This window comes from Chrysemys picta, chromosome 6 (genome assembly GCF_011386835.1).
Source record: "Chrysemys picta bellii isolate R12L10 chromosome 6, ASM1138683v2, whole genome shotgun sequence".
Lineage (NCBI taxonomy): Eukaryota > Metazoa > Chordata > Testudines > Emydidae > Chrysemys > Chrysemys picta.
In genome coordinates, this window is record NC_088796.1 from 124,424,400 (window position 1) to 124,447,029 (window position 22,630).

The 22,630-nt window shown below is 43.2% G+C and overlaps 1 protein-coding gene and 1 long non-coding RNA gene across 5 annotated transcripts; one reads left to right on the forward strand and one right to left on the reverse strand.

Moving 5' to 3' along the window:
• Window positions 1–22,525, forward strand: CLTA (clathrin light chain A). 4 transcript variants are annotated; one of them, XM_008174415.4, is made up of 7 exons: window positions 1–327; window positions 11,348–11,385; window positions 13,909–14,026; window positions 16,068–16,179; window positions 19,474–19,527; window positions 20,973–21,008; window positions 22,057–22,525. In XM_008174415.4, exons 1-7 carry the CDS (start codon window positions 102–104, stop codon window positions 22,226–22,228), a joined length of 756 nt encoding a protein of 251 aa, XP_008172637.1. In that variant the 5' UTR covers window positions 1–101; the 3' UTR covers window positions 22,229–22,525. The 4 variants fall into 4 exon arrangements, with proteins under 4 accessions (XP_008172637.1, XP_008172638.1, XP_008172639.1 ...); XM_008174416.4 differs by lacking the exon at window positions 20,973–21,008; XM_008174417.4 differs by lacking the exon at window positions 19,474–19,527 and having other exon boundaries at window positions 2–327.
• LOC135972298 (uncharacterized) lies at window positions 575–13,909 on the reverse strand. Its single transcript, XR_010588724.1, has 2 exons — window positions 13,744–13,909; window positions 575–13,455 (listed from the first exon to the last, which is right to left on the reverse strand). It is a non-coding gene; the product is annotated as an uncharacterized LOC135972298 (long non-coding RNA).
• Window positions 22,526–22,630: the final 105 nt, after the last annotated feature.

Sequence of the window (22,630 nt, forward strand, 5' to 3'; positions counted from 1 at the left end):
AGATTTCCGGGGGAGCGAAGGGGAAGTGTCGGTCTCGCACCGGAAGTTGTCCTCGCTCGCGCCCCGGCCGTTGCCCGTCGCGCTCCGTGTCCGTTGCTGCCATGGCCGAGTTCGATCTGTTCGGCGCGCCGCCCGCCCAGCCGCCGGCCGCGGACAGCCCCGGCGTGGGGAACGGGGCGCTGAGCGGCGGCGAGGAGGACCCGGCCGCCGCCTTCCTGGCCCAGCAGGAGAGCGAGATCGCGGGCATCGAGAACGACGAGGGCTTCAGCATCCTGGAGAGCGGCGAGGTGCCGGCGGGGCTGCAGGGCCACGGCGGGCCCGCGCCGGGTAGGGCCCCTCTTCCGGCTCCGCGGGGGGGGGGGACGATTCCCGCGGGGCCGGGGCCTCGGTGCTGGGCGGCTCGTGGGTCTCCGGCGCGCCTGGGCCGAGCCGCGTCCGGCCCTTCCCTGGTGGCCGGGCCAGGGGCGCCCTCCACAGCCCTCAAACGGGCCGCTCTGTAGCGGAGCTTGAGACGTGGCACCCGGGAGCCGGGGCCTGCCCAAGCCAACCCAGCCCCAGTGGCTTCTCGGGGGGGCTCCGACATCTTCAGTTCTCTGGGCCTCTTCATCTCTTCCGTGGTAGCCCTGGTTGCATTGGAGTAGCCGAGGGCCGAAGGAGGGCGACCACTGTTAAATCTTGCTAGCTACGGCGGGAGCTTCCTAATTGCCCATCCAATTCTCTAGCTGAACGGATAAACCTTGTGTTTGGCTAATAACCTCACTCCCCGTATTAGAGTGGCAGTCGTTGCAACGTGTCTGGCTTCGTGTGGTGGTTGTACACTACATGCATAGGCATCGTTGATAAAGCAGAAATTCACAGGGAAAAGTAGTCTGTAGGCAGACGCCCTGTCCTGAAAAAATGTCTGTTTAGCCCTTCACTTCAGTATGTTGCACTGTTTTTCATATTCTCCAATCTCCTGCAAGTGTTGAAAACAATACCTTTTTAAAATTACTAAATCAATGAAGTTTAGCAATTACAAATTAAACCGAACATTGTAAATTTCTGGTTTGCTAGTATTGCTTTAAAATGAATAGTGACTTCTGTTTAATATTTTAAGAATATCTTAACTTTCCTTATATCTTGCAAAACAAATTCTTCAGTGCTATACCTATAGCTTAATAACAGTACTTTCTCCATCTATTTGTGATTGGGTTGAAAGAACCATTATTAGCCTCAGTTTGTGGACTTGCAAACCAAAATATTTGCTGCTTAAAACAGCATGATGGTCCTGTATGGTATTTAACACTTCAGTCTTAATTTTGTGAATCTTTAGCTTTACTCTAACTGGTCTATTTGCGTGTCAAGAATCCTGACCAATGTACGATGGATCTTGGAACCCTGAGATTAGCTGAAGGATGCATAGAAGTTGCAGGCTTGATGTCACTAAATTAATACCTTCTATAAAGTTGAGAAGATTTAACGGAGGAAGCTCTGATACTATGACCAGCTCCAGTATTACCTCCAATACTGGAGTTGCACCTCCAGGTTTAGTTATACATTCTTTTTTTAAATGAGAAGTGGAGGCTTTGAACCAGATGTAGAAAAGAGCAGTTCCTGTTGAGCACTTATGACAATCTGGCCATTTCATTTAGGTGCACAAACAGAAGCTGATGAGCTTGTCTGAAAAATGTAGATGAGACTGACTGATCCAGTACATACTATATCCTTTCCACCAAGGACAAGCTAAGCTCTGAAGCATTTGTGAGCGCCTCTTTCAGTATGGTGTTTTTTAGCCACTGGGCTAATATTTAATTTATGTAGCCTTCAGTCATTGTTTCTTAGTAACCTTTGTACCTCTTTCTAACTTAGAAAAATTGCCTTTGCATAATACATGCTGCTTTTTCTTCAAGGAAAGGTGCTCTTTGTATTTCTTAGCAAGCTAAAATTTGTTCACATATTAGTTATATTGAGTATGTTGGTCTTACACATTTCTCCATGTATGTATGCAGTGTAGCTCTGTCAGTCTCAGGATAGTAGAGAGACAAGGTGGGAGAGGTTATGGTGTGAGAGACAGGCTTTTGAGCCACACAGAGTTCTTCAGGTGACCACCTTCTTAACAACAGATGTTGGTCCAATAAAAGAGATGACCTTGCCCACCTTCTGTCTATTTTTCTCCATTACATTTTTATGGATACTCCAACTCTGCTAGACTTGCAACTTGTTTCCATATTTTAAGTTGAATAATTCCTTTTTATAAGTACTTAATGGATAAAACATCTCAAATATACAGAAATAAGATTTTTTTTTTATAGCTTTGAAGTTGGAGATTTACTGAATGATCAAGTTTGCTTTTTTCCTATCTCGTATAGTCCCTTAACTGAACACTTCTACTCTGAAGACACTGTAGAGTCTAGCTGGGATGACTAGGTGGACTGGAAGAGCATGAGACTTCCAAACGTAAAGCTTCCATGGTGCTTACTATTCCATTAAGGGCTACTTCTAAGCTAGTCACAGATGCAGCCCTTCTTTGTCAGTATTCATAATGGAGCATAAACTCTTCTGTGTAGAGTATTCTAACAACTTTCTACTAGGGATGTTTACATGGGAGTAACTTCCTGAGCTCTGGTGTTTGGTCCTGTTTTCTATTTCCTGCCCCAAGTCCATCCTGCACTGATAGCCGTTAGTGCATGTATAGATGAGCGACTTCACAGAGCACTCCGACTTCAACCAGGAGTAAGCAGCAGATGAATTTATAAGGAGCATGCACTTTGTTTTTTATCATGAAGTCTTTGGTAACCCACTTGATGTAAGCATAGATTTTAATGTCTTAGAATGAGTAGATCTCTAAATGACATACAGCCGTAACTTCTTCCCAGCCTAAGTGACTTCTTTAAAAAGCAAGAAACAGTTTCTTTATTTTTACAGAAAAGTACTTCCCCTATGGGAAGCTTCCTCATGTCCCCTACAATCTTTCCTGTCTCCAGCAGAGCAACTCTGAAATAAATAGATCTAAAGTCAACTTCTGCTCCACATCCATAGTGTGGCCATCTCACTGTTATGATTCCTTCTCTAATACAGAGAACCTGCTGAACCTTCCAAAATTAATTTGGCTTGACATGGAAAAACTCTAATTTTTTAGTAAGCTTTTCCTTTTAAATGACAAATTCACATTTCTGACATCCATATAGAAAAGACAAAATTCTGTTGCTAATAGATTCTAGAGCAAATGAGTAGACCAGAGGATTATAAAATAGAACTTCATATTTTCGCTGGGAATATTGGTCATTCAGTTCCACTTGAATTAAATGTAATAGGTGTTCTTTCCCCGAAATCCAGTAAAGAAGGCTGACTTTCAGTGTGAGCTGCTGTAATTAGTTCTGATGATGCCAAGAATTTGAACCTTCCTACTGACCTGCTTCTCTGGGAGGTGAGGTTACTCGGAATCCTTAGTTCCACCTCGGACTATAAAATTGTATAAAGGTGCAACAAAAGGTGTATCAGGACAGCTGTCAAATTCTTCTTGGTGAGATGTAATAGTTTTGTACAATACACAATAGAAGTAATTAGCAAACTGCTTTTTGCACTGTGTAAATTTTAAATGCTTAAGCGCAGCAGCAGGGGATTTGTGGATTTACTTTTTTTAACTTTAACCATTTGAACTGCCTTATTTACCGATCATACCAAATAGGATGAGTTCTATGTAAGACACTGTATTACCAGAGTAAAATCTGACTTTATATAATAGTCATGAAATGAAGTTATAGGTACCTCCACTGGAAATAACAAACTACAGTGTAAGAAATGAAATTATGCAGTGAAAAGTAATTACCAGCTTCAGTGTGGGTGTTTGTGAAAGGATATGCTGGAGCAGCTTAAGTGCGCTTTTAAATAATAGCGCAGTGTTCAGCTGTCTGCTCAGGCATGTGAAAGAAATTCCACTTTAGTGTTGTGTTCAGTCTTGCTCAGTTAAAAATCAAACCAATGGAAAGGTGGAACATTACAAGATTTCTCAAGACACAGGACAAGTGTAAAAATGGAGCCATATCAAACTTCTGACCAATTTTGACCCTCGTTATGTCTCTTGGTAGGCAGGCCTGTGCCTATTTTTCTGTGTGGAATTGTACAATCCACACCACTCTCTCCCTGGTTCCCCAGGTCACAGCATCCCCATCTACTAGTTGTTCCCACAGCTAGGCCAACTGGGTGTTGGTCCCTGCTTTAGACTTCCTCTGCCATAGGAACATAACAGGGAAAGGGTTAAAGCAACAAAAGGACTCACTGTTATCCATTTGAGCACTGGCAGCTGAACTGCAGTAACTGCCTGGTTATCTGTGGAGAGCTCCAGCGAGAATTAACCTTTAGTTTTCCATAGAGCAAGCTACTCCTCATAAGTTGATGTCTCCTGTCTTCCAAGGTTGCAAAGACCTTCCAGTAGGACAAAGGGTAAAGACTTGCTTTTTTTTTTAAGTACAGTTCAGGTTATGAAAATAAACTGCCTGGATATTGATCTTTTCTTGCTATAGAAGTTAACTGCATCAACATGTCAGCATGTTTTTTCTTTCCATAAGAGACACTGTGGAAACCAACACCAGGCTAAGCTATATTGGTGGCTCATGCATAAGGTTGCGATTTAGGTATGGAACCCATGACTTCCAGAGGCCTCTGACTTCAGCCAGCCTCAGCTGGGAGCTGCAGGGTCCCCTGCTGCCTGTGGAGGCAGGGAGCTGTGGGTACCCCAGGTGGCAGGAGCACCTGGATGATAGGGGCCCTGCATCTGGGAGCTGCTGTAGGAGGGGGACCCTGTAGTTCTGGGCCCTCATGTGTGCTGGGGGCCCCCTGTAGCTCCCAGCCCATGGCAGATGCCCAGGCTCCCCATTTTGTCATGAATATTTTTAGTAAAAGTCAGGGGCAGGTCATGGGCATCTGTGAATTTTTCATTATTGCCCATAACCTGTCAATCACTTACTAAAAATATCCATGACCAAAATCTTAGCCTTACTCATGTACAGTGCATTCCAAAACCATTGCTACTCAGTTAATGGGAGAATAGTAAATATAACGTGATTACTTGCAGAGTTGGGCAAACTGCTTACTGGTGTGCCCTACTGTGGATGTCAGTGGTGTCTAAAGAAGGCTATGTGGGCACTCTCTGGTTGCTAATCTTCTTTCCAGTCACTTTCACGGTTTTCACAGGGAGTTGGACTACCCCATTACTGTTCTTTGAGTGTGAAGTGACTATTCTGGAACTGTTGCATAATGATGTGGCTTGAAGTTGGTGGAATGCTTAATTTAGGCAGTAAATTGTATGCTTATCTTCAGGCTGCAAGGCAATGTAAAGTGGCTGTTCCTATATGATAGGTTGTAATTCTGATATAGCTTGCAGGGTGCTTAAGGGGACAATAGCCGCTTAACACACACCCTTTTTTGTCTGCAGAAGCAACTGCAAATAACGCTTTAGACTTGGTTTTTCTGAACTTAGACCTATCTTTTGCAATTGTAAAGTTAAACTACAGTGTGCACTATACTGCTGTAGGAATGTGTGTATATTACACACTCCTGCTATTTGGGAGTGTCTGGGTAACCTCCCTCCACGGCCTCTGTAAACATTTGGAAGAGGAGGGGGCCAGCAGTGGACTTCCAGTTGCCCTCTTATGAGTTAAGGGTTGTATTTGAAAACCTGGTAAGAGTTAATGGGATCTGAAGGGTAACTAACTGTTCTCTGGGGAGAGACCAGGGTCTGGAATCTACTTTGTAAACCCTCTGCTTTCAGTTATCTTTAGTAGCAGGAAAAAGAGGCATAACTGAAATTGGAAGTTTGTGGGGTCAGAGAAAGCAGAAGGTTTCAGGTGGGCTCCCTCCTAAATGACTGACTGTGTGGCTGGGATACTTGAGTCTTCACTTCATTACCTCTTCCACAGGAGAGAATCTTGTGGAGCGGGTATTATGTTGCAGCCTACCAAGAATAAAACGTCTTAAAAAAACTGAAAGAAAAGAAATGGAGGCGCTAGTGGAAGCTTGTGTAGGGGGTGAGGTGGGATAGTCTTGATTTGGGCTGTTGTCTGGCTTGTTTGCTCTTGTCAATGCTGGCTGAGAGGAAGAAAGCTGGGGGGGAGGCGTGGAATAAAACAAAAATCAAGTGTTCCTAAGAGCATATCCCAAATGCACTATTTTGCAAGTGCATTTACCAGTTCCCCCACCCCATGACGATGAAGCTGATCTGGGGTTAATGCAAAGGTGTCACTCTTAAAGTGCAAGAGTCTCTGGGTGTTCGAGCTGACCTTTTCTAGAATCTCTAACACTTCTGGTGCTTGCAGGTTTACCGGGCATTGGGTTACAGCTTAATGTCCATCACACTTGAGTAAACTTGTATGTTCTATTAACTAGTGTAATTTGCAAGGAAGGAAAAACAGTTCAACCATGTTAATTAGATAATACTTTTAAATGGGACATTGACCAAGTGGAAAGGCCCATCTCCAAAAGCTACTGTTCAGTGTTCTGTCCTTTAACTAGTCAGCCCATGTGTTGACTTGCTGTAGTAGTGAGGATAACATCCTCACTGCAGATAGTTTACCCGGCAATGTGCACTCCTAGGAAGGAGCCAGCCAGTTAATACTGTCAACAGAGTAGTCTGACAGCATGACCGCAAAGAGAACTGTCTAACATTAGGTGTATCAGCTGGGTAGGTTCCATTGTAGCCCTTCAAAGGAATTCCGGTCCTATAAATAGTGTCAAGTTTTCACAATCAAATGAATACATCTCAGAAGGGGAAATGAGATGTCGTAATTAAACAGAGCTTCTGAGCTCTCTGTGGCATAGTGCCCCTCTGTAGGGGAGATGAGCTCTAGCTCTTTCATACAGCTTGGGTAGGAAAACAGGTCTCGTGTGTTCCTACCACAGTTGCTAAATTCTGCCAATTACTTAGGCCTTGGCTACACTGGTGCTGTACAGCGCTGCGACTTGCTGCGCTCAAGGGTGTGAAAACGCCGTGCAGCGCTGTAAAGCACCAGTGTAATCAGTGCTCGCAGTGTTGCTTGCTCGCAGCGTTGCATGCTATTCCCCTCGGAGAGGTGGAGTACTTGCAGCGCTGCGAGAGAGCGCTCTCAGCGCTGGCGGCGCGACTACACTTGCACTTCACAGGCCTTAGGGTAACATGGTGGTGACTTCTCTTGGCTTTTTTAAAACATTTAAACAACTATTTCAGCTTTCTTAAGGAATTTGTCAGGAAATGAAACCCTTGTTCTGCTACTTCTGTTTAAATTAATAATTTAACATTAGGCAAGAAGTGTCTTCAATTTCCTAATTCCACTAGGTTTTTCTTTTCTGATGATGCACATAGAGACCACTCCTACGAGATGGTAGTGTCACCTGCAAAATCTAAGAGTTCTCCCAACTAGAAGTACACTAGAAAGGAAGGTTCAGATAACTGTAAAAAGATGTCTTACTCAGAAAAACTGGGTAGCAGACTAACTTGCCTAAAGGACAGGAAACTTGAAGTTGCCACCTAGTCTCCTCACCTGCCCTGTTCTTGAGTGGGTTGCCTCAGTACTGGTGGGGTTTCAAATCCCTAAACTTGTAGAAATCTTGGGTTCTATGCAAATCTTGTGAACACCTGTTAGAAGCCATGGCCATCTGCAGAATTACTGTATGTCATCCTGGGTTCCTGGCTGCATTGCCATCCTCCCTGAGGGGACTGCTTTCCTAAATTGGCAGCAAGCCGTGGGGGTGTGTGAAGAATAGGATGGTTTGCTGATGTAGGTAACCCCTGTCCCTTTTTCAGAAGGACAGTGAGTGGCTGTAGTACCCTTCCCTTCCTGAATGTGTAGAGACCCAGTTGAGCAGCTTTCATATGAAAAGACTTCTTCATCCTCTTGCTAGGAGAGCATGCCACAGAATCACTTCATGTGCTGTGGGGCTTCCCTGTGTAATGAAGGGGAACGATAGATTAAGAGATTGGAGTGGGGATTAGAACAGGTATTCAAAAGAGTAACCCCGCAAGGAAAGGAGTATTCAAGGCAGCTGCAATTACGAGTAATGGAACAAAAGTTGGAAAAATGTTAAATCTGAGCTGTATGTGTGAAGTCTTGAGTATAGTGTTTGACACATTGGACAGTGCTGTGGAAAACCACCCTGATTAGTCAGGGATGGGCTAAATTAAGAGCACTGCACTGAACACTTTGGAAGTAATTGGATTAAATACTAATTGTCGCTAGGGCACGACAAAGCTGAGTGGGAGTTGATGTCATGAGTCCATGCCAGTTAGTGCTAACAGTAAGTGGTTTTGGGTCAGTAATTGAGCAGGGTGTCATACTAAAGAGAAACACGATGAAATTGGTTCTGAACTGTTGTCCGTGAAGAGATCCTTGATCTACCAATTGGGCCTTACCTTGGGGTATCTGGTGCTCTACGTAAAGAGCCTTTGACTCTTTTAAACTGCCCCATGTGAAGACATAGCCTTAACTCTCAAATGTACAAATCAGATTTGAGCTGCCCCAGGGGCTGGGCTGGGATAGCAAACATTAGAGACATTTCCTTGCTTTGCTTGCAATAAACAGGCATCTAGAAGAGCACAATCTGAATTAAAATACACCTTTACCTCGATATAACGCTGTCCTCGGGAGCCAAAAAATCTTACCGCGTTTATAGGTGAAACCACGTTATATCGAACTTGCTTTGATCCACCGGAGTGCGCAGCCCTGCCCCACCCCACCCCCGGAGCACTGCTTTACCATGTTCTATCCAAATTTGTGTTATATCGGGTTGCATTATATCAGAGTAGAGGTGTGTTCTCCCTAAGTCTCTTTCAGGACCTGTGTTTCTTCCCCTCTTTAAGTTAGCCCTATATTTTCATTTGGCCTTTGTCTCTTTCCTAGCATATGCTGCTGACCTCTGAAATGTGCAGAAGAAATTCTTCAGGGCTCTTAAGACTCATTTCCTGCACTCTCTCTTCTTTCTCCCCCAACCACATAGTGGGACATCTAAGCAAGTTCTCTCCCTCCCTAACTCCAGCCTTTCAGAGCTTCGAGTGTTTTTCTTCAGGCTTTGCCACTGTCTTCTACAGCCCACATCCACTAACATTTAATTGACTGTGGGGTTCATTTGTTACATCTCAAAATGCATTGCATACCAGAGTGTCAGATCTCCACCTTGCTGTAACAGTCTCAGCTTGGAGACATTAGGTCCCTCAAGGTGCCAGTATGCACAACATGATTGGTTACTGGAGGTTCTTCAGGATGCAATGGCCCAGGCAGTTCTTGTAGCCTGTCTGTCTAAATCTGCCACTGGCTCCAAAGCCACTGAGCGGCTTTGGTATTGTTCTTGGCTGATGGAAAGGCTTCCAGGCAGGATATATTTAAGCTTTTCTCCTAAGGAAAGCAGACAGACTCTTCATGTTTCCGGAGCAAAGGCTGTCTGCTGCATAACTCAGCTTTATTTGTACTGGGCCCAAGGCTGGCAAGCAGACGCTTATTCCAAACCACTGATACTGAATTATGCAAACACTCTACCTGAATAAAGTTGCAATAAGAGAATGCTTGGCTTCTAGTACTGCTTCTATTTTAGTGCTTTTGTGTTGGCTTGTGGTGAATATTGGTACCGTATACAGAAGAGGTAATGGTGGTATGCATGGATGAGATGGGGATCAGTATGCTGACTTTGTATTCCCGTCGCAAATTTTGAGAAGCTCAAAGAACTAACATGCAGAAAGTAACTTACTACCATTTTCACTGCTTTCTTTGGTCTTTACTGCTTTCTAATGCTAAGAGGATTGCTTTACAATGTCTAGGCACAAAAATAGTTCTGAAATGCAAAGGTGCATGTACATCCTTCTTGGGGACATTCCGTTCATTGTTCTAGTCAGCAATATTAACTAATATAGTATTGAAATTCATCTGCAGAGGCCATCTGTTTCTGCAACAGTGTAATTATTATACATGAAAACTTCAGTTTTCAATATATGCACTCAAAATGCTCCTCTCCATAGTATTTAGGTGCTGTAGTGACCTTTAAAGTCTCTCTATAATATACGACATCTTAAAGTTACACTAAAAATGCTAAAATTGCAAAGTTGAGCATTCAAAAGTTAAACTCCAGGTTTAAGGTTGCTTGTGCAGCCTTAATTGGCTCTCTAATGTGTATGTAATTACATGATCACATGTTCCACAGGACCCCTGCCTTGTTAGCTCACTGAATGGTAGCTATTGAGAACAGAAATTCCTTGCAAAACTTGCATATTAAGGATCACATGAATCACTGTACACACATTTCAACAACACTATAGTAGAACTTTAAGCAACTCCTTACCTGCTTTGTAATATCTTGGAACATAAGAATGGCAGTGCTGGGTCTTGCCCATTGTCCGTCTAGCCCAGTATACTGTCTTCCGACAGCGGTTGGTGCCAGATGCTTGAGAGGGAATGGACAGGGCAATTTATCGATAGATCCATTTCCTGTCATCCAGTCCCAGTATCTGGCAGTCAGAGGTTTAGGGACAACCAGAGCATGGGGTTGTGTCCCTGACCATCTTGGCTAATAGCCATTGATTGGACCTATCCTCCATGAATTATTTAGTTATATATTTTGGCTTTCACACCATTCCCTGGCACAGAGTTCCACAGGCTAACTGTGTTGTGTGAAGAGAATATTTATTTTTTTTAAACCTGCCTGTTAATTCCATTGGAATTGATTCCTGAAATTAATTTATGTGAAGGGATCAATAACACTTCCTTATTCAATTTCTCCACTCCAGTCGTGATTGTATAGACCTCTCTCCTATCCCCCCCCACTAGTCTGTGGTGGGTTGTTGTGTGTTTTTCCCCTTTCCCCTCCCCTAAACTGAACAGTCCCAGTCTTTTTAATCTCTTCTCATATGGAAGCTGTTCCAGACCTCTAATCACTTTGTTTATCCTCAGTACCTTTTCCGATTCTAATTTTGGAGATGAGGCTATTTTCTGTCTTATTGAGCTGAGGGGTGAAAACGTTCTCTTCTATCCCTTTCCTAAGGGTTCCTAACATTGTTAGGTTTTTTGTTTGTTTTTGTTTTTGACTGTTGCTGCACATTGAGCAGATGTTTACAGAGAACTATTGACACACTCTAAAATATCTTTCCTGAGTGGCAACGGCTAATTTAGACCCTGTCATTTTGTATGTATAGTTGGGAGTACATTGCATTTATCCACACTGAATTTCATCTGCCGTTTTGCAAGATCCCTTTGTAACTCATCCTAGTCAGCTTTGGACTTCACTGTCTTGAGTAATTTTGTATTGTCTGCAAATGTTACAACTAATGCGCCTAATCATATTAAGACTTAGGAATTGTGATTTTAATTTTTGATCCAAGACCGTCTAACCTACAGTCACCATTGCCTTACAGATGCTGTTGATGGGGTGATGAATGGAGAGCTCTATCAGGTAATGACAGGATATCTATCTTGAACAATAAAAACCTGTTGAGTGAAATTAGAATACAGTCTGTCTCCTCTTATGCGGGGGTTCCGTTCCGCGGTCAGCGCATAAAGCGAAAACCGCGTATAGTCAAAATTCCATGGAGTTCAATGGCGGGCGGAATTGCCTGCACTACAGGAACAGTATTAAAATTGTTTTTCTTTGTTTTTTTTGCTGACTGTGTAAAGCTGAAATTGCGCATGTTAAATGCGCGTAAGATGCGACAGACCTGTACCTCCTAAATGTTAAGTGTGTTCTCAAAAGCTGTTTCTAGCCTCTTACAGTAGGGTTACTCATAGGTTAACCATCTTAATCTAAATAGAAATGTTCCCCGTTTTTGCCTTTTTACTAGACTTAAATCTCCTGACTTATTAATGAAGGGAAAAACTAATCCAGTCTCTAATCTTGTAATACTCTGTGAGATTCCATAGCTGCCAGGCAATTGGAGTACACTCCCATCTTTGGGTGGAAGACAAATTACAGCAAAAATCCATGTTGACATCATATTTTAATTGGTAACATGCCTTCCTCTGGGAAGACTGCCATGTACTCAGGTCCCATGTTAGGACTTGAGTTGATACTTAGGGCTGGCACTGCATTACTAGATGTGATGTGCTTCGACTAACAAGTTTAATCATGGTCAGCATTGACTAGGCACAAGCTAAAGATTCTGTGGTGTTCCATAAAGAGCAGGGGAGAATTCATTTGGGCAGAATTCACTGTTTTGTTTTATAACTTAAATGCTTAAACAATTAAAATTTTCACAGTTGTGGGGACTTATGGGGTGTGACAGACAATTATTTAATGACCTGAGATGTTGAGATTCAACAAGTTAAAGCTTGATCTCCATTAAAACACTGACATCACATGTCAAAATATGCAAAGTAAATATCCTTAGACAATGTTACTTCAGTTATCAATGAAAACATTTGTCAATTTGTGTGTATCTGTTTACCAATATTTGCTTATTACAAATCCAGTCCTTCTAAGCCTAGAGAATACTTGACAAGACACAAGTATCTTAATATTTAAACAGTTCCTTATAATATAAAACCCAGTCTGTATCCTATGCTCACTGCATTATCCGACCCAAACTCCTTGTGTTTACTATGCTTTAAAATAGCTTGGGTGAAAGCTGTGAGCAGAGTTCTGAACCACTAGCCAAATAGTCCATTACTGTCCAGTATGAAAGAATGATAATGGACACAGCTTTATCAAGTGGCAAAGCAGAACAGATATTGCTAAGACTCTCTCCTAAATAGGGACAGTAGTGTATATGGCTGGCTAAACCACTCCACAAAACCGCTTTAAAAAGTCTCTGGTACAGGTTTGATAAGAATGTTCTAAGTCTACTTAAACTTCATTGTAACCTAAAATTGTCTTGGTGGTTAATTTCAAATGTCCAAGTTGTTGATGCTGTTGCTTCATGGGGCAAAGGATTTGTGAGATGACCCTGTTCAGATGAGTGGTTGGCCTTTGGTCTAGCCACTTCAGTTTCTGCCACTTCCATCCTAGGTGAACACTCCATTTCTCAATGTTGCTTGAGGCTCCAAAGCAAATGTAGAACTGATCTCTGTGGACTTTTTATTGTGTCTGGCAGTGGGAAAGCTAAAATACTAACCGGCCTTTATGTGCAATGTGGCTGAGATGCAAAATGAGATCTCTTGAGTGCTAGAATTACGACATCACTCACTGTACCCTTGGAAGGAATTTTTCCACTTGTGTACAATGGGAACACCACCCAGGTATAGAGGATGAATGGTATTTGCAGAGCTTTGAACATGTTAATTTACTTCTCTTTGCAAGAAAAGCAGCCAAGGAAACTTCACTAATTGCTTGTTTATCCTCTTTAGTCATGCCCCCCCCCGCCATGCCCAACCCCTTGTCCAAACTCCATTTTGATCAAAGCAGTCAATAGATCCTTGTCCACCGTAATTTTGTAATTAACTGTACAAATATCTTCTCCTAGCCTAAGATTCTAGCTGCTTTCTCCAGTAAAGCACTAATCCTACTGCAAACCTCTCCTTGCTAGTTACCCTTGGGGTACATCTACACTACAGCGGGGAGTCGATTTAAGATACGCAAATTCAGCTACGTGAATAGCGTAGCTGAATTCGACGTATTGCAGCCGACTTACCCCGTTGTGAGGACGGCGGCAAAATCGACTTCTGCCGCTTTTTGTCGGCGGCGCTTACTACCACCTCCGCTGGTGGAGTTAGAGCGCCGATTCGGGGATCGATTGTCGCGTCCCAACGGGACGCGATAAATCGATCCCCGAGAGGTCGATTTCTACCCGCCGATTCAGGCGGGTAGTATAGACCAGACCTTGTTCATAATCCACTAGAAGCATCTGTTGCTGGCATACCCTGTTAGAAACATCCAAGAATAGCCTTCTCAAGTGCTAAGGCACATGTTACATTTGTGTTTAGGGTATTTAAAATAGTGTTCATATTCTTGTATGAGACTTTCCAATTGTTTCCTCTTTTTAAGGAGAGCAATGGGCCAACAGACTGCTATGCCGCTATTTCACATGTGGATCGACTGCAGTCAGAACCAGAGAGTATCCGTAAATGGAGAGAGGAGCAAAAGGAACGCCTAGAAGTCCTTGGTAAGGAAAAGCTTGAGGTTTCTGTCTCTCTGCAGGGCTTGCTGTTCAAATTCTACCTTGATTCCTTTATACAAGAGTTGAATTTAAGTGTCACTTGCCTATCTGCCATCTTAAATTCTTAACCCTCAGTTCTTGTTGACAAACACGCTACCCAATCAGACTCCCTGTTAATGGGGAGCTGGCTTGATGCTGCCCACTAGAGGGGAAAATCTCCCAGTTGCTTAGGCATCTGAGATTTCCAGCTCTGTTTAAAGCTGGAAAACCTGGCCAATACAAAACTGCTCCTTCTTAACCAGTAGTGACCTTCATATTGGCGTCTGGAGACTTGAATGGTGTCCTGCACACAGCAGCACCCTTGTGCCTGAAACCTGTCATGGAGAGAGCCCTACTGAAAGGATAGTGAAGAGCAGAGGGACCTCTGCTCAGCCTCTTTCTCCAGCCTGCCTGGAAGGGGTTTCTGCACTGCTACATGCCAGAACCTCTGGGGCGACAGGTGGAAGGATCTGCTTTAGACTTCAGCCCTGCCCAACAGCAATGGGAAGACAAAGGCCTTGCCTCTAAATACTGAGTATGGTGTAAGTGTGGTTTATATAGGTTAGCTAAACGTGGACCACCCCCTTGCTGTCTCTCTCTTGGGGTCTGTTGCTGGATCAAATTTCATAAGGAGTTCAACTGAAGCTAACACATCTTGGTGACCTGCCTCGTGTTTTAACGGGTGTCAAAAGAAAAACAAATCCAGTCTCCCTTCTGCCAGCAAGAAATGGTGGTGAGCATAGTGCCAGTCACCTCTCATTACCATTTACTCTATTTGCCCAGTCTTTAATAGAGCACTGACGTCATTTATTACCAAAAGGATCTTAGCGGTTGGTTTAAAACTAGTTAAACAAAATGATGTATCAACTAGTGACCTGTCAACTGACTGAGGAATTCCTTCCAAGCGATGTGAATGCTATCACCTAGGCAGGCAAAGAATCTACAGGCAGGTCAACCTGGCCAGCTTCTCACTTCAAGCAGGGGAGAATGTGGTGTACTTCATGAGATACCAGGAGAGCTACTGAAGTTGGTGTTGTAGCAACCCTTGCCTTCAGTGGGATAAGATCATTGCTTTTTCTGCACTACTTGTTGGGGTGGATGGAGTTGGCCTTATCTGAAAGATAAGTGTGTGCCTCTTTTAGGCTTTTTGCAAGTACCAGGGCCCCAGAGTTTGCTTCACTGGGCATTGAAGAGGTATTTGACTTAAGGAACGCTGTTAGCAGCATAGAGAGATAAAAGGGGATCACCCCCTCACTGTCTGGCTGGCACTGTTCTCCTCTGCCTTGGCTGCTTGTCAGAAGTATGGCTAGCAACCAGGTTTTTGAGAACCTAGTTTAGGAAAGTGACAAGTACCATCTTGGTTTTTAAAGTGGCCTGCTAATGGAATTGCTCTCTTCAGTAGATACCGACCAGATGAAAGCCCCTGGCACGTTCACTGAACTTGCTCTTCTAAATTCTAAGCCCCACAAAGATCTATAGTGGCCAGCTTCTGCTTCACTGATGCCCAATAAGTACCATTCTGGTGCTGGTACAGCTGACGCAGGAGAAGTTGGGGAAATGCATTAGGCAAAACAACTGCATTACTTTATACCCTTTGGGGAAATACTTTACTGCATTTACTTTTGATAATCAGCCAAACTGCATCCAGCTTCAGATTAGCTGTGTATGAGTAGACTTGTTGGGAGCATGGGGAATAGAGTTTAGCTAGTCTGCAAATAGGATTAATACAAGGCTATCGCATGTGGCCACTCTTGCAGCATGCCTTCACTAGCCTGGCTCAGTAGCACAAGGTACTCCTTCCTTGAAGGGTTCTGTGGTGTGGAGATGTCAAGGGAGATGCCTAACATCTTTACACTTCCCTGGTCTGATCAGATTTGGTCACAGTACCGTTTAACTGGTGCACCATTTTAATCATCACATGAGGTTCCTGGGTCTCAAACACTGTAAGACCCCCAAAATGCATGACGTTGGCTTACAAGCCGTGTTATGGTGTCTCTTAAATCTTCAGATGCTAACTCTCGAAAGCAGGAAGCAGAATGGAAAGAGAAGGCGATAAAGGAGTTGGAAGAATGGTATGCAAGGCAAGATGAACAACTACAGAAAACAAAAGTCAACAACAGGTAAGGATTTTCTGTAGCTCTTTGGAATGGTTGAGGTTTGTGGAAGGAATCAAAACGTAGCCAGAGTGCTGTTGGCATCTTGTATACTTGTCTATGTCCATTGTCAAACTAAAGATACACCAGTGCTTTTGGACCACCAGTGAAACTGGCCTTCTTATTCAGTAAGAGATCGATTTGTGACAATGGTTCTTAGTTGTAAGTGGGTTTCTTCATCTTATCCGAGATCTTATGGTAAGTTCCAGGAGGATGTTCTTGGTACCTGGAGATGTGACCTTGCTTAATGTGGCCTAGTGTATCAGTGTAGTTAGAGCCAGCATAATTAGCAAGAGTAAGATTTTTAACTTGGGCTGAATGGTCTGCTCAACCTCGCTGGCAAGAACATCTTTGGCTTTCCCACAACAACCTCTCAATACCTCGGCACCCCCACAGGATAGGTTAAACAAATCCCAACAATTAATCATCTTGTTCTTGACAACTGGGTGGGTAGAGACTCCATTATTTTTTTTGATAATGGAAGGTGTCAATACCCAAGTGAGGGGTGACCTCCTATCCTAGATAACATTCTAGTGACAAGATTCATGGTGGTGTGGCAGACTTTGACCCAAAATCTGACTCTCTGATTATAATTCTGACCTCTTGAATTTGTAGCCATGTTCTAAAGGCTGGAGCAGGGAGATGAGTCTTAAAGCTGGGAGCAGAACCTAGCACTGACTTGCTGTAAACCTGGCCAGTAATTCTTAACCTCTCTGTTTCTCTCTGACTATGTGTTGCGTGCATCAGGGGGCACATGACCAGGATTCATCGCTGAATCTGGTCCATCATTAGCTTCCCTGGTTTGGGCCAGGTACTGACTGTGAATGAGACGTGAATGCTGATCCGTAATCCCTTCTTGGATGCTGAACGATGCTAAATAAAGTCATTACTATGGTCTTAACCTGACTTCTATAGTCATTTTAAAAATTAAGAATAAACATCTCATACCAGCCAATGGTTTGCCCACTAGATAGCAAAACTATGTTGGAAGTACAGGGACTTGTCAAATGGTCCACTTGGTCTCTTTAAACTTGTGAGTTTCCTGGGGCAACTCCCTCATTGGAAGGGGTCAATCTAACTCCTTCTCTCCATCACCTAACCATTGCTCCCAGGTGAGAAGCCTCTGCATAATGGGTCCTTTGAGGTGGAAGAGGAGCTGAAGCTTCCATGGGGTTGGGAAGAGTAATATTTTTGAACTAATCAAATGGTGGGCTTGGGACTTCCCCTCCAGACTCTGGCAACACCCCTACTCTTCATGTCTCATGCAAATGAAATTTCCACATCTTGCAGCTGAGGGTAGGAGTAACACATTTCTGGGTAGACTGACAGTGAAGTTCAGAATGTCATCAAAAGCCTCTCGTTTAGCTCAGTCCTGGAGTTCAGGTACTGTTAAACCATCAGATAACTGATGTGAACTGCTTGTAACTGGGGGATGAGCTCACCGTGTAGGAAGAGGCGTTCATTCCCCTCCTCCATTGTGGTAATGATGAACTCGGAAGAGCATTGGCCGAAATGGGTGTGATTGACAGTCTTTACAGCCTTGGGATGGCTCTTCTGTAAGACTTCCAAGTGGAAAAGTAGTAACTGTCAATGATCCCAAACAGGTCTCCAAGATGTTGGATGTACATGCTGAAGTGTGGGGTGGTTAAAAATCTGATTTAAATTTTTTTTATTGCAAGCTTTTTTATTATTTTTTGAAATAAACTAAGCTTAGGCCCTAACATAGATCTAGTAAATAATTTAAATACAAAAATCTAGAACCTATTTGCCAGGTTTTAAAGAGTCAAATCACTGAGCTGGTGGAAGTCACTGGCTGAGCACTTGAAACCAGAATCTGTTGAAGTGCGGCATCAGCCGTTGTCTTTTGCAGGTGCGGGGAGACCAAACTGAAAAGAAATATTCTATTAGTTCAGTGCAAGGACTAGTTCATTCAAAGTTAAGAAACCAATTGAGAGTGGAAAAAGCAGGAAAGTTTGTTTTTTATCTTCCGATCTATGAATAAAAACTAAATGTGCAAGGGTCTACTAGCTCTAAAATCTCAAAGGGCCTGGTGACTAGAAATAGTTCATGGACTACAAATCCCTCCTGTTTAATAAATAAGTTTTAAATGCAAACGTTTTGATTAGGCTTTTTGATGGTTTTTCTTATGTTAGCAAACTTCAGGTAGTTTTATTTAGTAAAAAATGCTGTTTTTGTGCACTTCTAATTATTTTTGAATTTCCATCTAGATAGAGCTTGACACGTCACAAGTAATTTTCTTAATCTAGTATATTATCGGTGATACATTTTTAAAAAAATGTATCATGTTAAACTATATAGTTGCTTACCTAAAGATGTATAGATGCATTATATTCTCGGTACTTGCCAAAGAAAGCACCAAATCTAGTCTAAAGGCTATAATTTAGCCATCGAAATGTTTTTTTAATGGCCACCAACCAATGAGCATCAACCTTTGGGACTCACAGAGCAGCAAAAAAATAAAAGCTTTAGAAAGCCTGACCTGTGAGGGAAGGCCAGAAAAAGGGCATGTTTAGTCTTGAAGACTTTCTGGGTGGGAGAGAATCTAGTAGCAGTTCTCGGCTGTTAAGGACTGTTAAAAAGAGGATGGTGATCAGTTCTCCATGTTTACACGTATAACTTTTTGTCCTACCTTTGGTAATCAGCTGCAAGGGAGATTTAAGTTGACTACCCTTACAGTTCAAAAGTAGCTAAGTATTGGAATTGGCTCCAAGGGAATCCCCATCCCCATCATTGGAGGTTTTAAAAACAGATTGGACAAATATCTGTCAGGGATGGTCTGTGTTTACTTGGTCTTTCCTCAGTGCAGGGGGCTGGACTAGATGACCCCTCAAGGTCACTTCCAGCCCTACATGTCCATGATTCTATGAAAATAATTAAAGTACAAATGAAAACAATTACATTCACTTAAATCAAAGTTTCCTTCTGATTTTAAACAGCTTTGATTTAAATGAGTCCACCCAGATGATCTAACTTCCTGAACTAGTTGTCTACAGCTAGGTATCTCAAAGCTTGTTGAGCTGTTACTCCATGGGGAAACCTTGATGCAGAACATGCAACTGAATATTAGTCACTTTCCAGCTCAGCGTATTTCCTCTAACTACAGATTCAGTCTGATGGGGTGTATAGTTTAATACCGTTCTCTTGTTTTACCTAACCTGTCTTCCGCTATATTCTCTGCTTCTCATCCTTCTCTCTTTTCTCCTACCTGCTTGCCTTCCTCTTGGACTACTTGCTGCCTAGGGTGGCAGATGAAGCTTTCTACAAACAACCCTTCGCTGACATGATTGGTTATGTGTATGTTGCTTAACTACTAATTGTCTGTCTGATCCTCTTTGTATCCTTCAGAGACAGTTAACATTCTATTTGGTGACTACATTAAACAGAGTATTTGGAGTCCAGTGTCAAAGGCTGATGGGGGTATATATAGTAGTTCTTCCTACAATACAGCGTGGTATTTGAGCTGCAATACTGAAGTGAAATGTCACCTTGATCTGTAGAGGGTCACCTGAGACCTCCTGGATGCCACTTGTACTAACCCATGCAGCATGCATACCACCAATAATACACAGCTGGTAAAGCATAATACCAGCTAAATGACAGCAAGACTAAACTCTGCTTCCAGGCCAGTGGAAGCTTGGCTGCACACTAAGGTGTATTATGAGCACAGAGGTAACAAACCTCTCTGGTGTTGGTGCTTTCTCACACAGATGCTGCTTTTGGCCCTAACCACCTCTACAGACAAGATGTTAAATAGGAAAGTTGCTTTTCTATGAACTAACACTTGAGGCTGGAAGGCTTGATTTGAGGGAGGTATAAAAGGATTTAATTTGCCTGTCCAAGGTGCTGAGCACTTAGCGCTCCTGTCGAAGTCAGCAAGAACATCAGATGCTCAGCACCTCTGAAAATCAGGCCAGTTCTTTAGTGCTTAACTCTGTGCACTCAGCTATGGAAAAAGTAGGCCTTAATATGCAATCGGGGTGGTGGGGAGGAAGTTAGGATTGTTTGCCCAGTTTCATCTGTGTATTATTCCCATTTGGGTAATCTCCCAAAGGATAGAGTGGTGACAGCTCCATTACATGCAGCATATGAAACCAGACAGCCAGAACATGGGAGAACAATGCTGTGTGTGCAGACAGACAAGTAAGCCCATGGGCCTTTCAATCTAGCTCTGCTTTTGGAAGTGAAAGCCCTGGTCTCCAACCCCCAAGGAATGGATGGGTATTTTCACTAATGGATTTAAGGATTACAGTGCGGCTTTTTTGGCTTGTTCATATGCTTTAATTTCTTCCTTTACATTTATAGACTTGAATTCAAAGATGACCATTTCAGATACTAAAGCCCCTTTTAAAGGTGTACTGGTGAGAACAGTAGTATGGCTTTGTCTGAGGGAATTCAGATTGAAGTTCCAGTGTGGAATTGATGACCTAACTGTAGGTGGATGTAAGCCGAGACTTGTGAAATGCTGGATTTACAGGTGGTGGTTGATCTTGTTCCGAAGTTTCCACTGAAAGCCGTGGCGTTAAAGCACTTGTTTCCTGTACCAGTCTCCATGTAGCCAATGCGAAAGGAAACGTGCCGTGTAACGGCTGCAGACTAAAACTGGCAGCATGTTTCCTGACTGTAGACTGAACTGCTAGTGCATGTCCGGCTAGCTTATCATCTGCATTAAGCTCATTCTCATTTTCTATATCTGACTTAAACTTTCTCTCCTTGTTTCTTTTCTTCTCTTCACCTTTAAGCACAAACATAAACCATCCTTGCTACAGCCTAGAACAGTTAAGTAAAAAATCTTCACTGCCCCCCTTAAGTGTCTTGTCACATGAAGTAGCAGTGTTGTAGTGACCCTTGTCTTCAGTGGTGTTTGTACTCCAATCATCCCTGGGCCCAGCGCTGCCCCTTCCCTTCCATAGGATGATCACGGTCATTGCTTTCTCTGTACTGCTTGTTGGAGTAGATGGATTTGGTTTGATTTCTCTCAAAGTGCTTACTGCGCTCGCCCTTATGCGGCTACCAGGGACCCACAATTTGCTTAATCCAGGCATCGAAGGGTTACATGTGCCTTGGAGCAATGCTGCTGGCAGCACAGGGATGCCAAAAGGATAACGCTGATGCTTATGGTTTGCTAACCTACATGTTGGAAAGAATTCCCTGAGTACATCTGGGATAAAAAGGGGAACGGTTATCCTTTTAGCTGAACTCGGTGTAACCCTCCCCTTTGCCAAAACGTGCCTCGTAAGTCTATAGCAGACACAAGCATGGGAGCTATGACTTAAATTCCTCTTTGATCCACGCTGCTTCTCTACACCATTGGGAACCATCAGCACACAGTTTTACGATGGCCTGCACGCCTTGGAGTATCTGTAAACCAAATGGAAGTTATTCCTCCATCTTGCACTTCAGTAGATGGTAAACTTCCAGTTGGCAAATATCCAAAGCAAACTGATAAGAGTTGAAGGCTTAAAAACAATAGTTAATGTACCAAGGCATTGCTTTAAATTAAATGCCTACGTCAGAGTGCCTGAAACTTTTACTTGTGTGCGTACTTAGGCCACGATTGAATAACTACGCTTAAACCAAACACCTGTATTCCAACATTTTACACAGCAATTTTCTGCACTGCTTGTGCATAGCAGATTACTGCAACCTGTTCATCTCCAAGGTTGGGGTAGGGGAGCTTAACAAGCCTTAATGTTCTCAAGCAGCTGTCAGGTTACGTTCTCCTATGAAACGTGTAAAATTGAACCACAGTCTATGGAGGGAAAGGAGTGGCTTCTGGGGGGTGTACAGATCCGACATTAACATGTAGTATTGCATTGCTTCTAGGGCAGCTGAAGAAGCCTTTGTGAATGATGTGGAAGAAACTTCCCCAGGCACAGAGTGGGAACGTGTGGCTCGGCTCTGTGACTTTAATCCCAAGTCTAGTAAGCAGGCAAAAGATGTGTCCCGCATGCGCTCCATCCTTATTTCACTCAAGCAGGCTCCGCTGGTTCGCTGAAGGAAAAGCACAATGGAAACACTACAAATGCAATATCTTAACCTTACTCAGAGAAGCTGTGTTTGCAGTAATTGGATTAATTATGTTTAAATGTGGGTTTTTTTGTTTTGTTTTTTTGGACCAAACCTCATGAAGTATCTAGAGTTGATCATTGTTTGTGATTGCATGTTCTTCCTCATGTTTCCTTCCTCTGTCCCAAACGGGAGGAGAGAACCTCCAGAACTGTAGTCTCTCTGTACTCTTGTGCACTGAGATGTCACTTTCAACTGTACTGATATTAAAGGTCTGTTAAACAGTTATGTGTGTCTCTTTCATAGACAGAGGTAAAGCTTCCCCACCTTCCCTTCTAAAGGAGACCTTTTCAATCCAGATAGTGTCCAGGAGCAAACTTCTAGCCTCATT

What these genes read in the sequence shown, in the direction of transcription:
- CLTA (XM_008174415.4), top strand. Translation starts at nt 102, where the DNA reads ATGGCCGAGTTCGATCTGTTCGGCGCGCCGCCCGCCCAGCCGCCGGCC. An exon ending in CCACGGCGGGCCCGCGCCGG is followed by an intron (nt 328 to 11,347) that starts GTAGGGCCCCTC and finishes ATTGCCTTACAG; the next exon opens with ATGCTGTTGATGGGGTGATG. An exon ending in TGAATGGAGAGCTCTATCAG is followed by an intron (nt 11,386 to 13,908) that starts GTAATGACAGGA and finishes CCTCTTTTTAAG; the next exon opens with GAGAGCAATGGGCCAACAGA.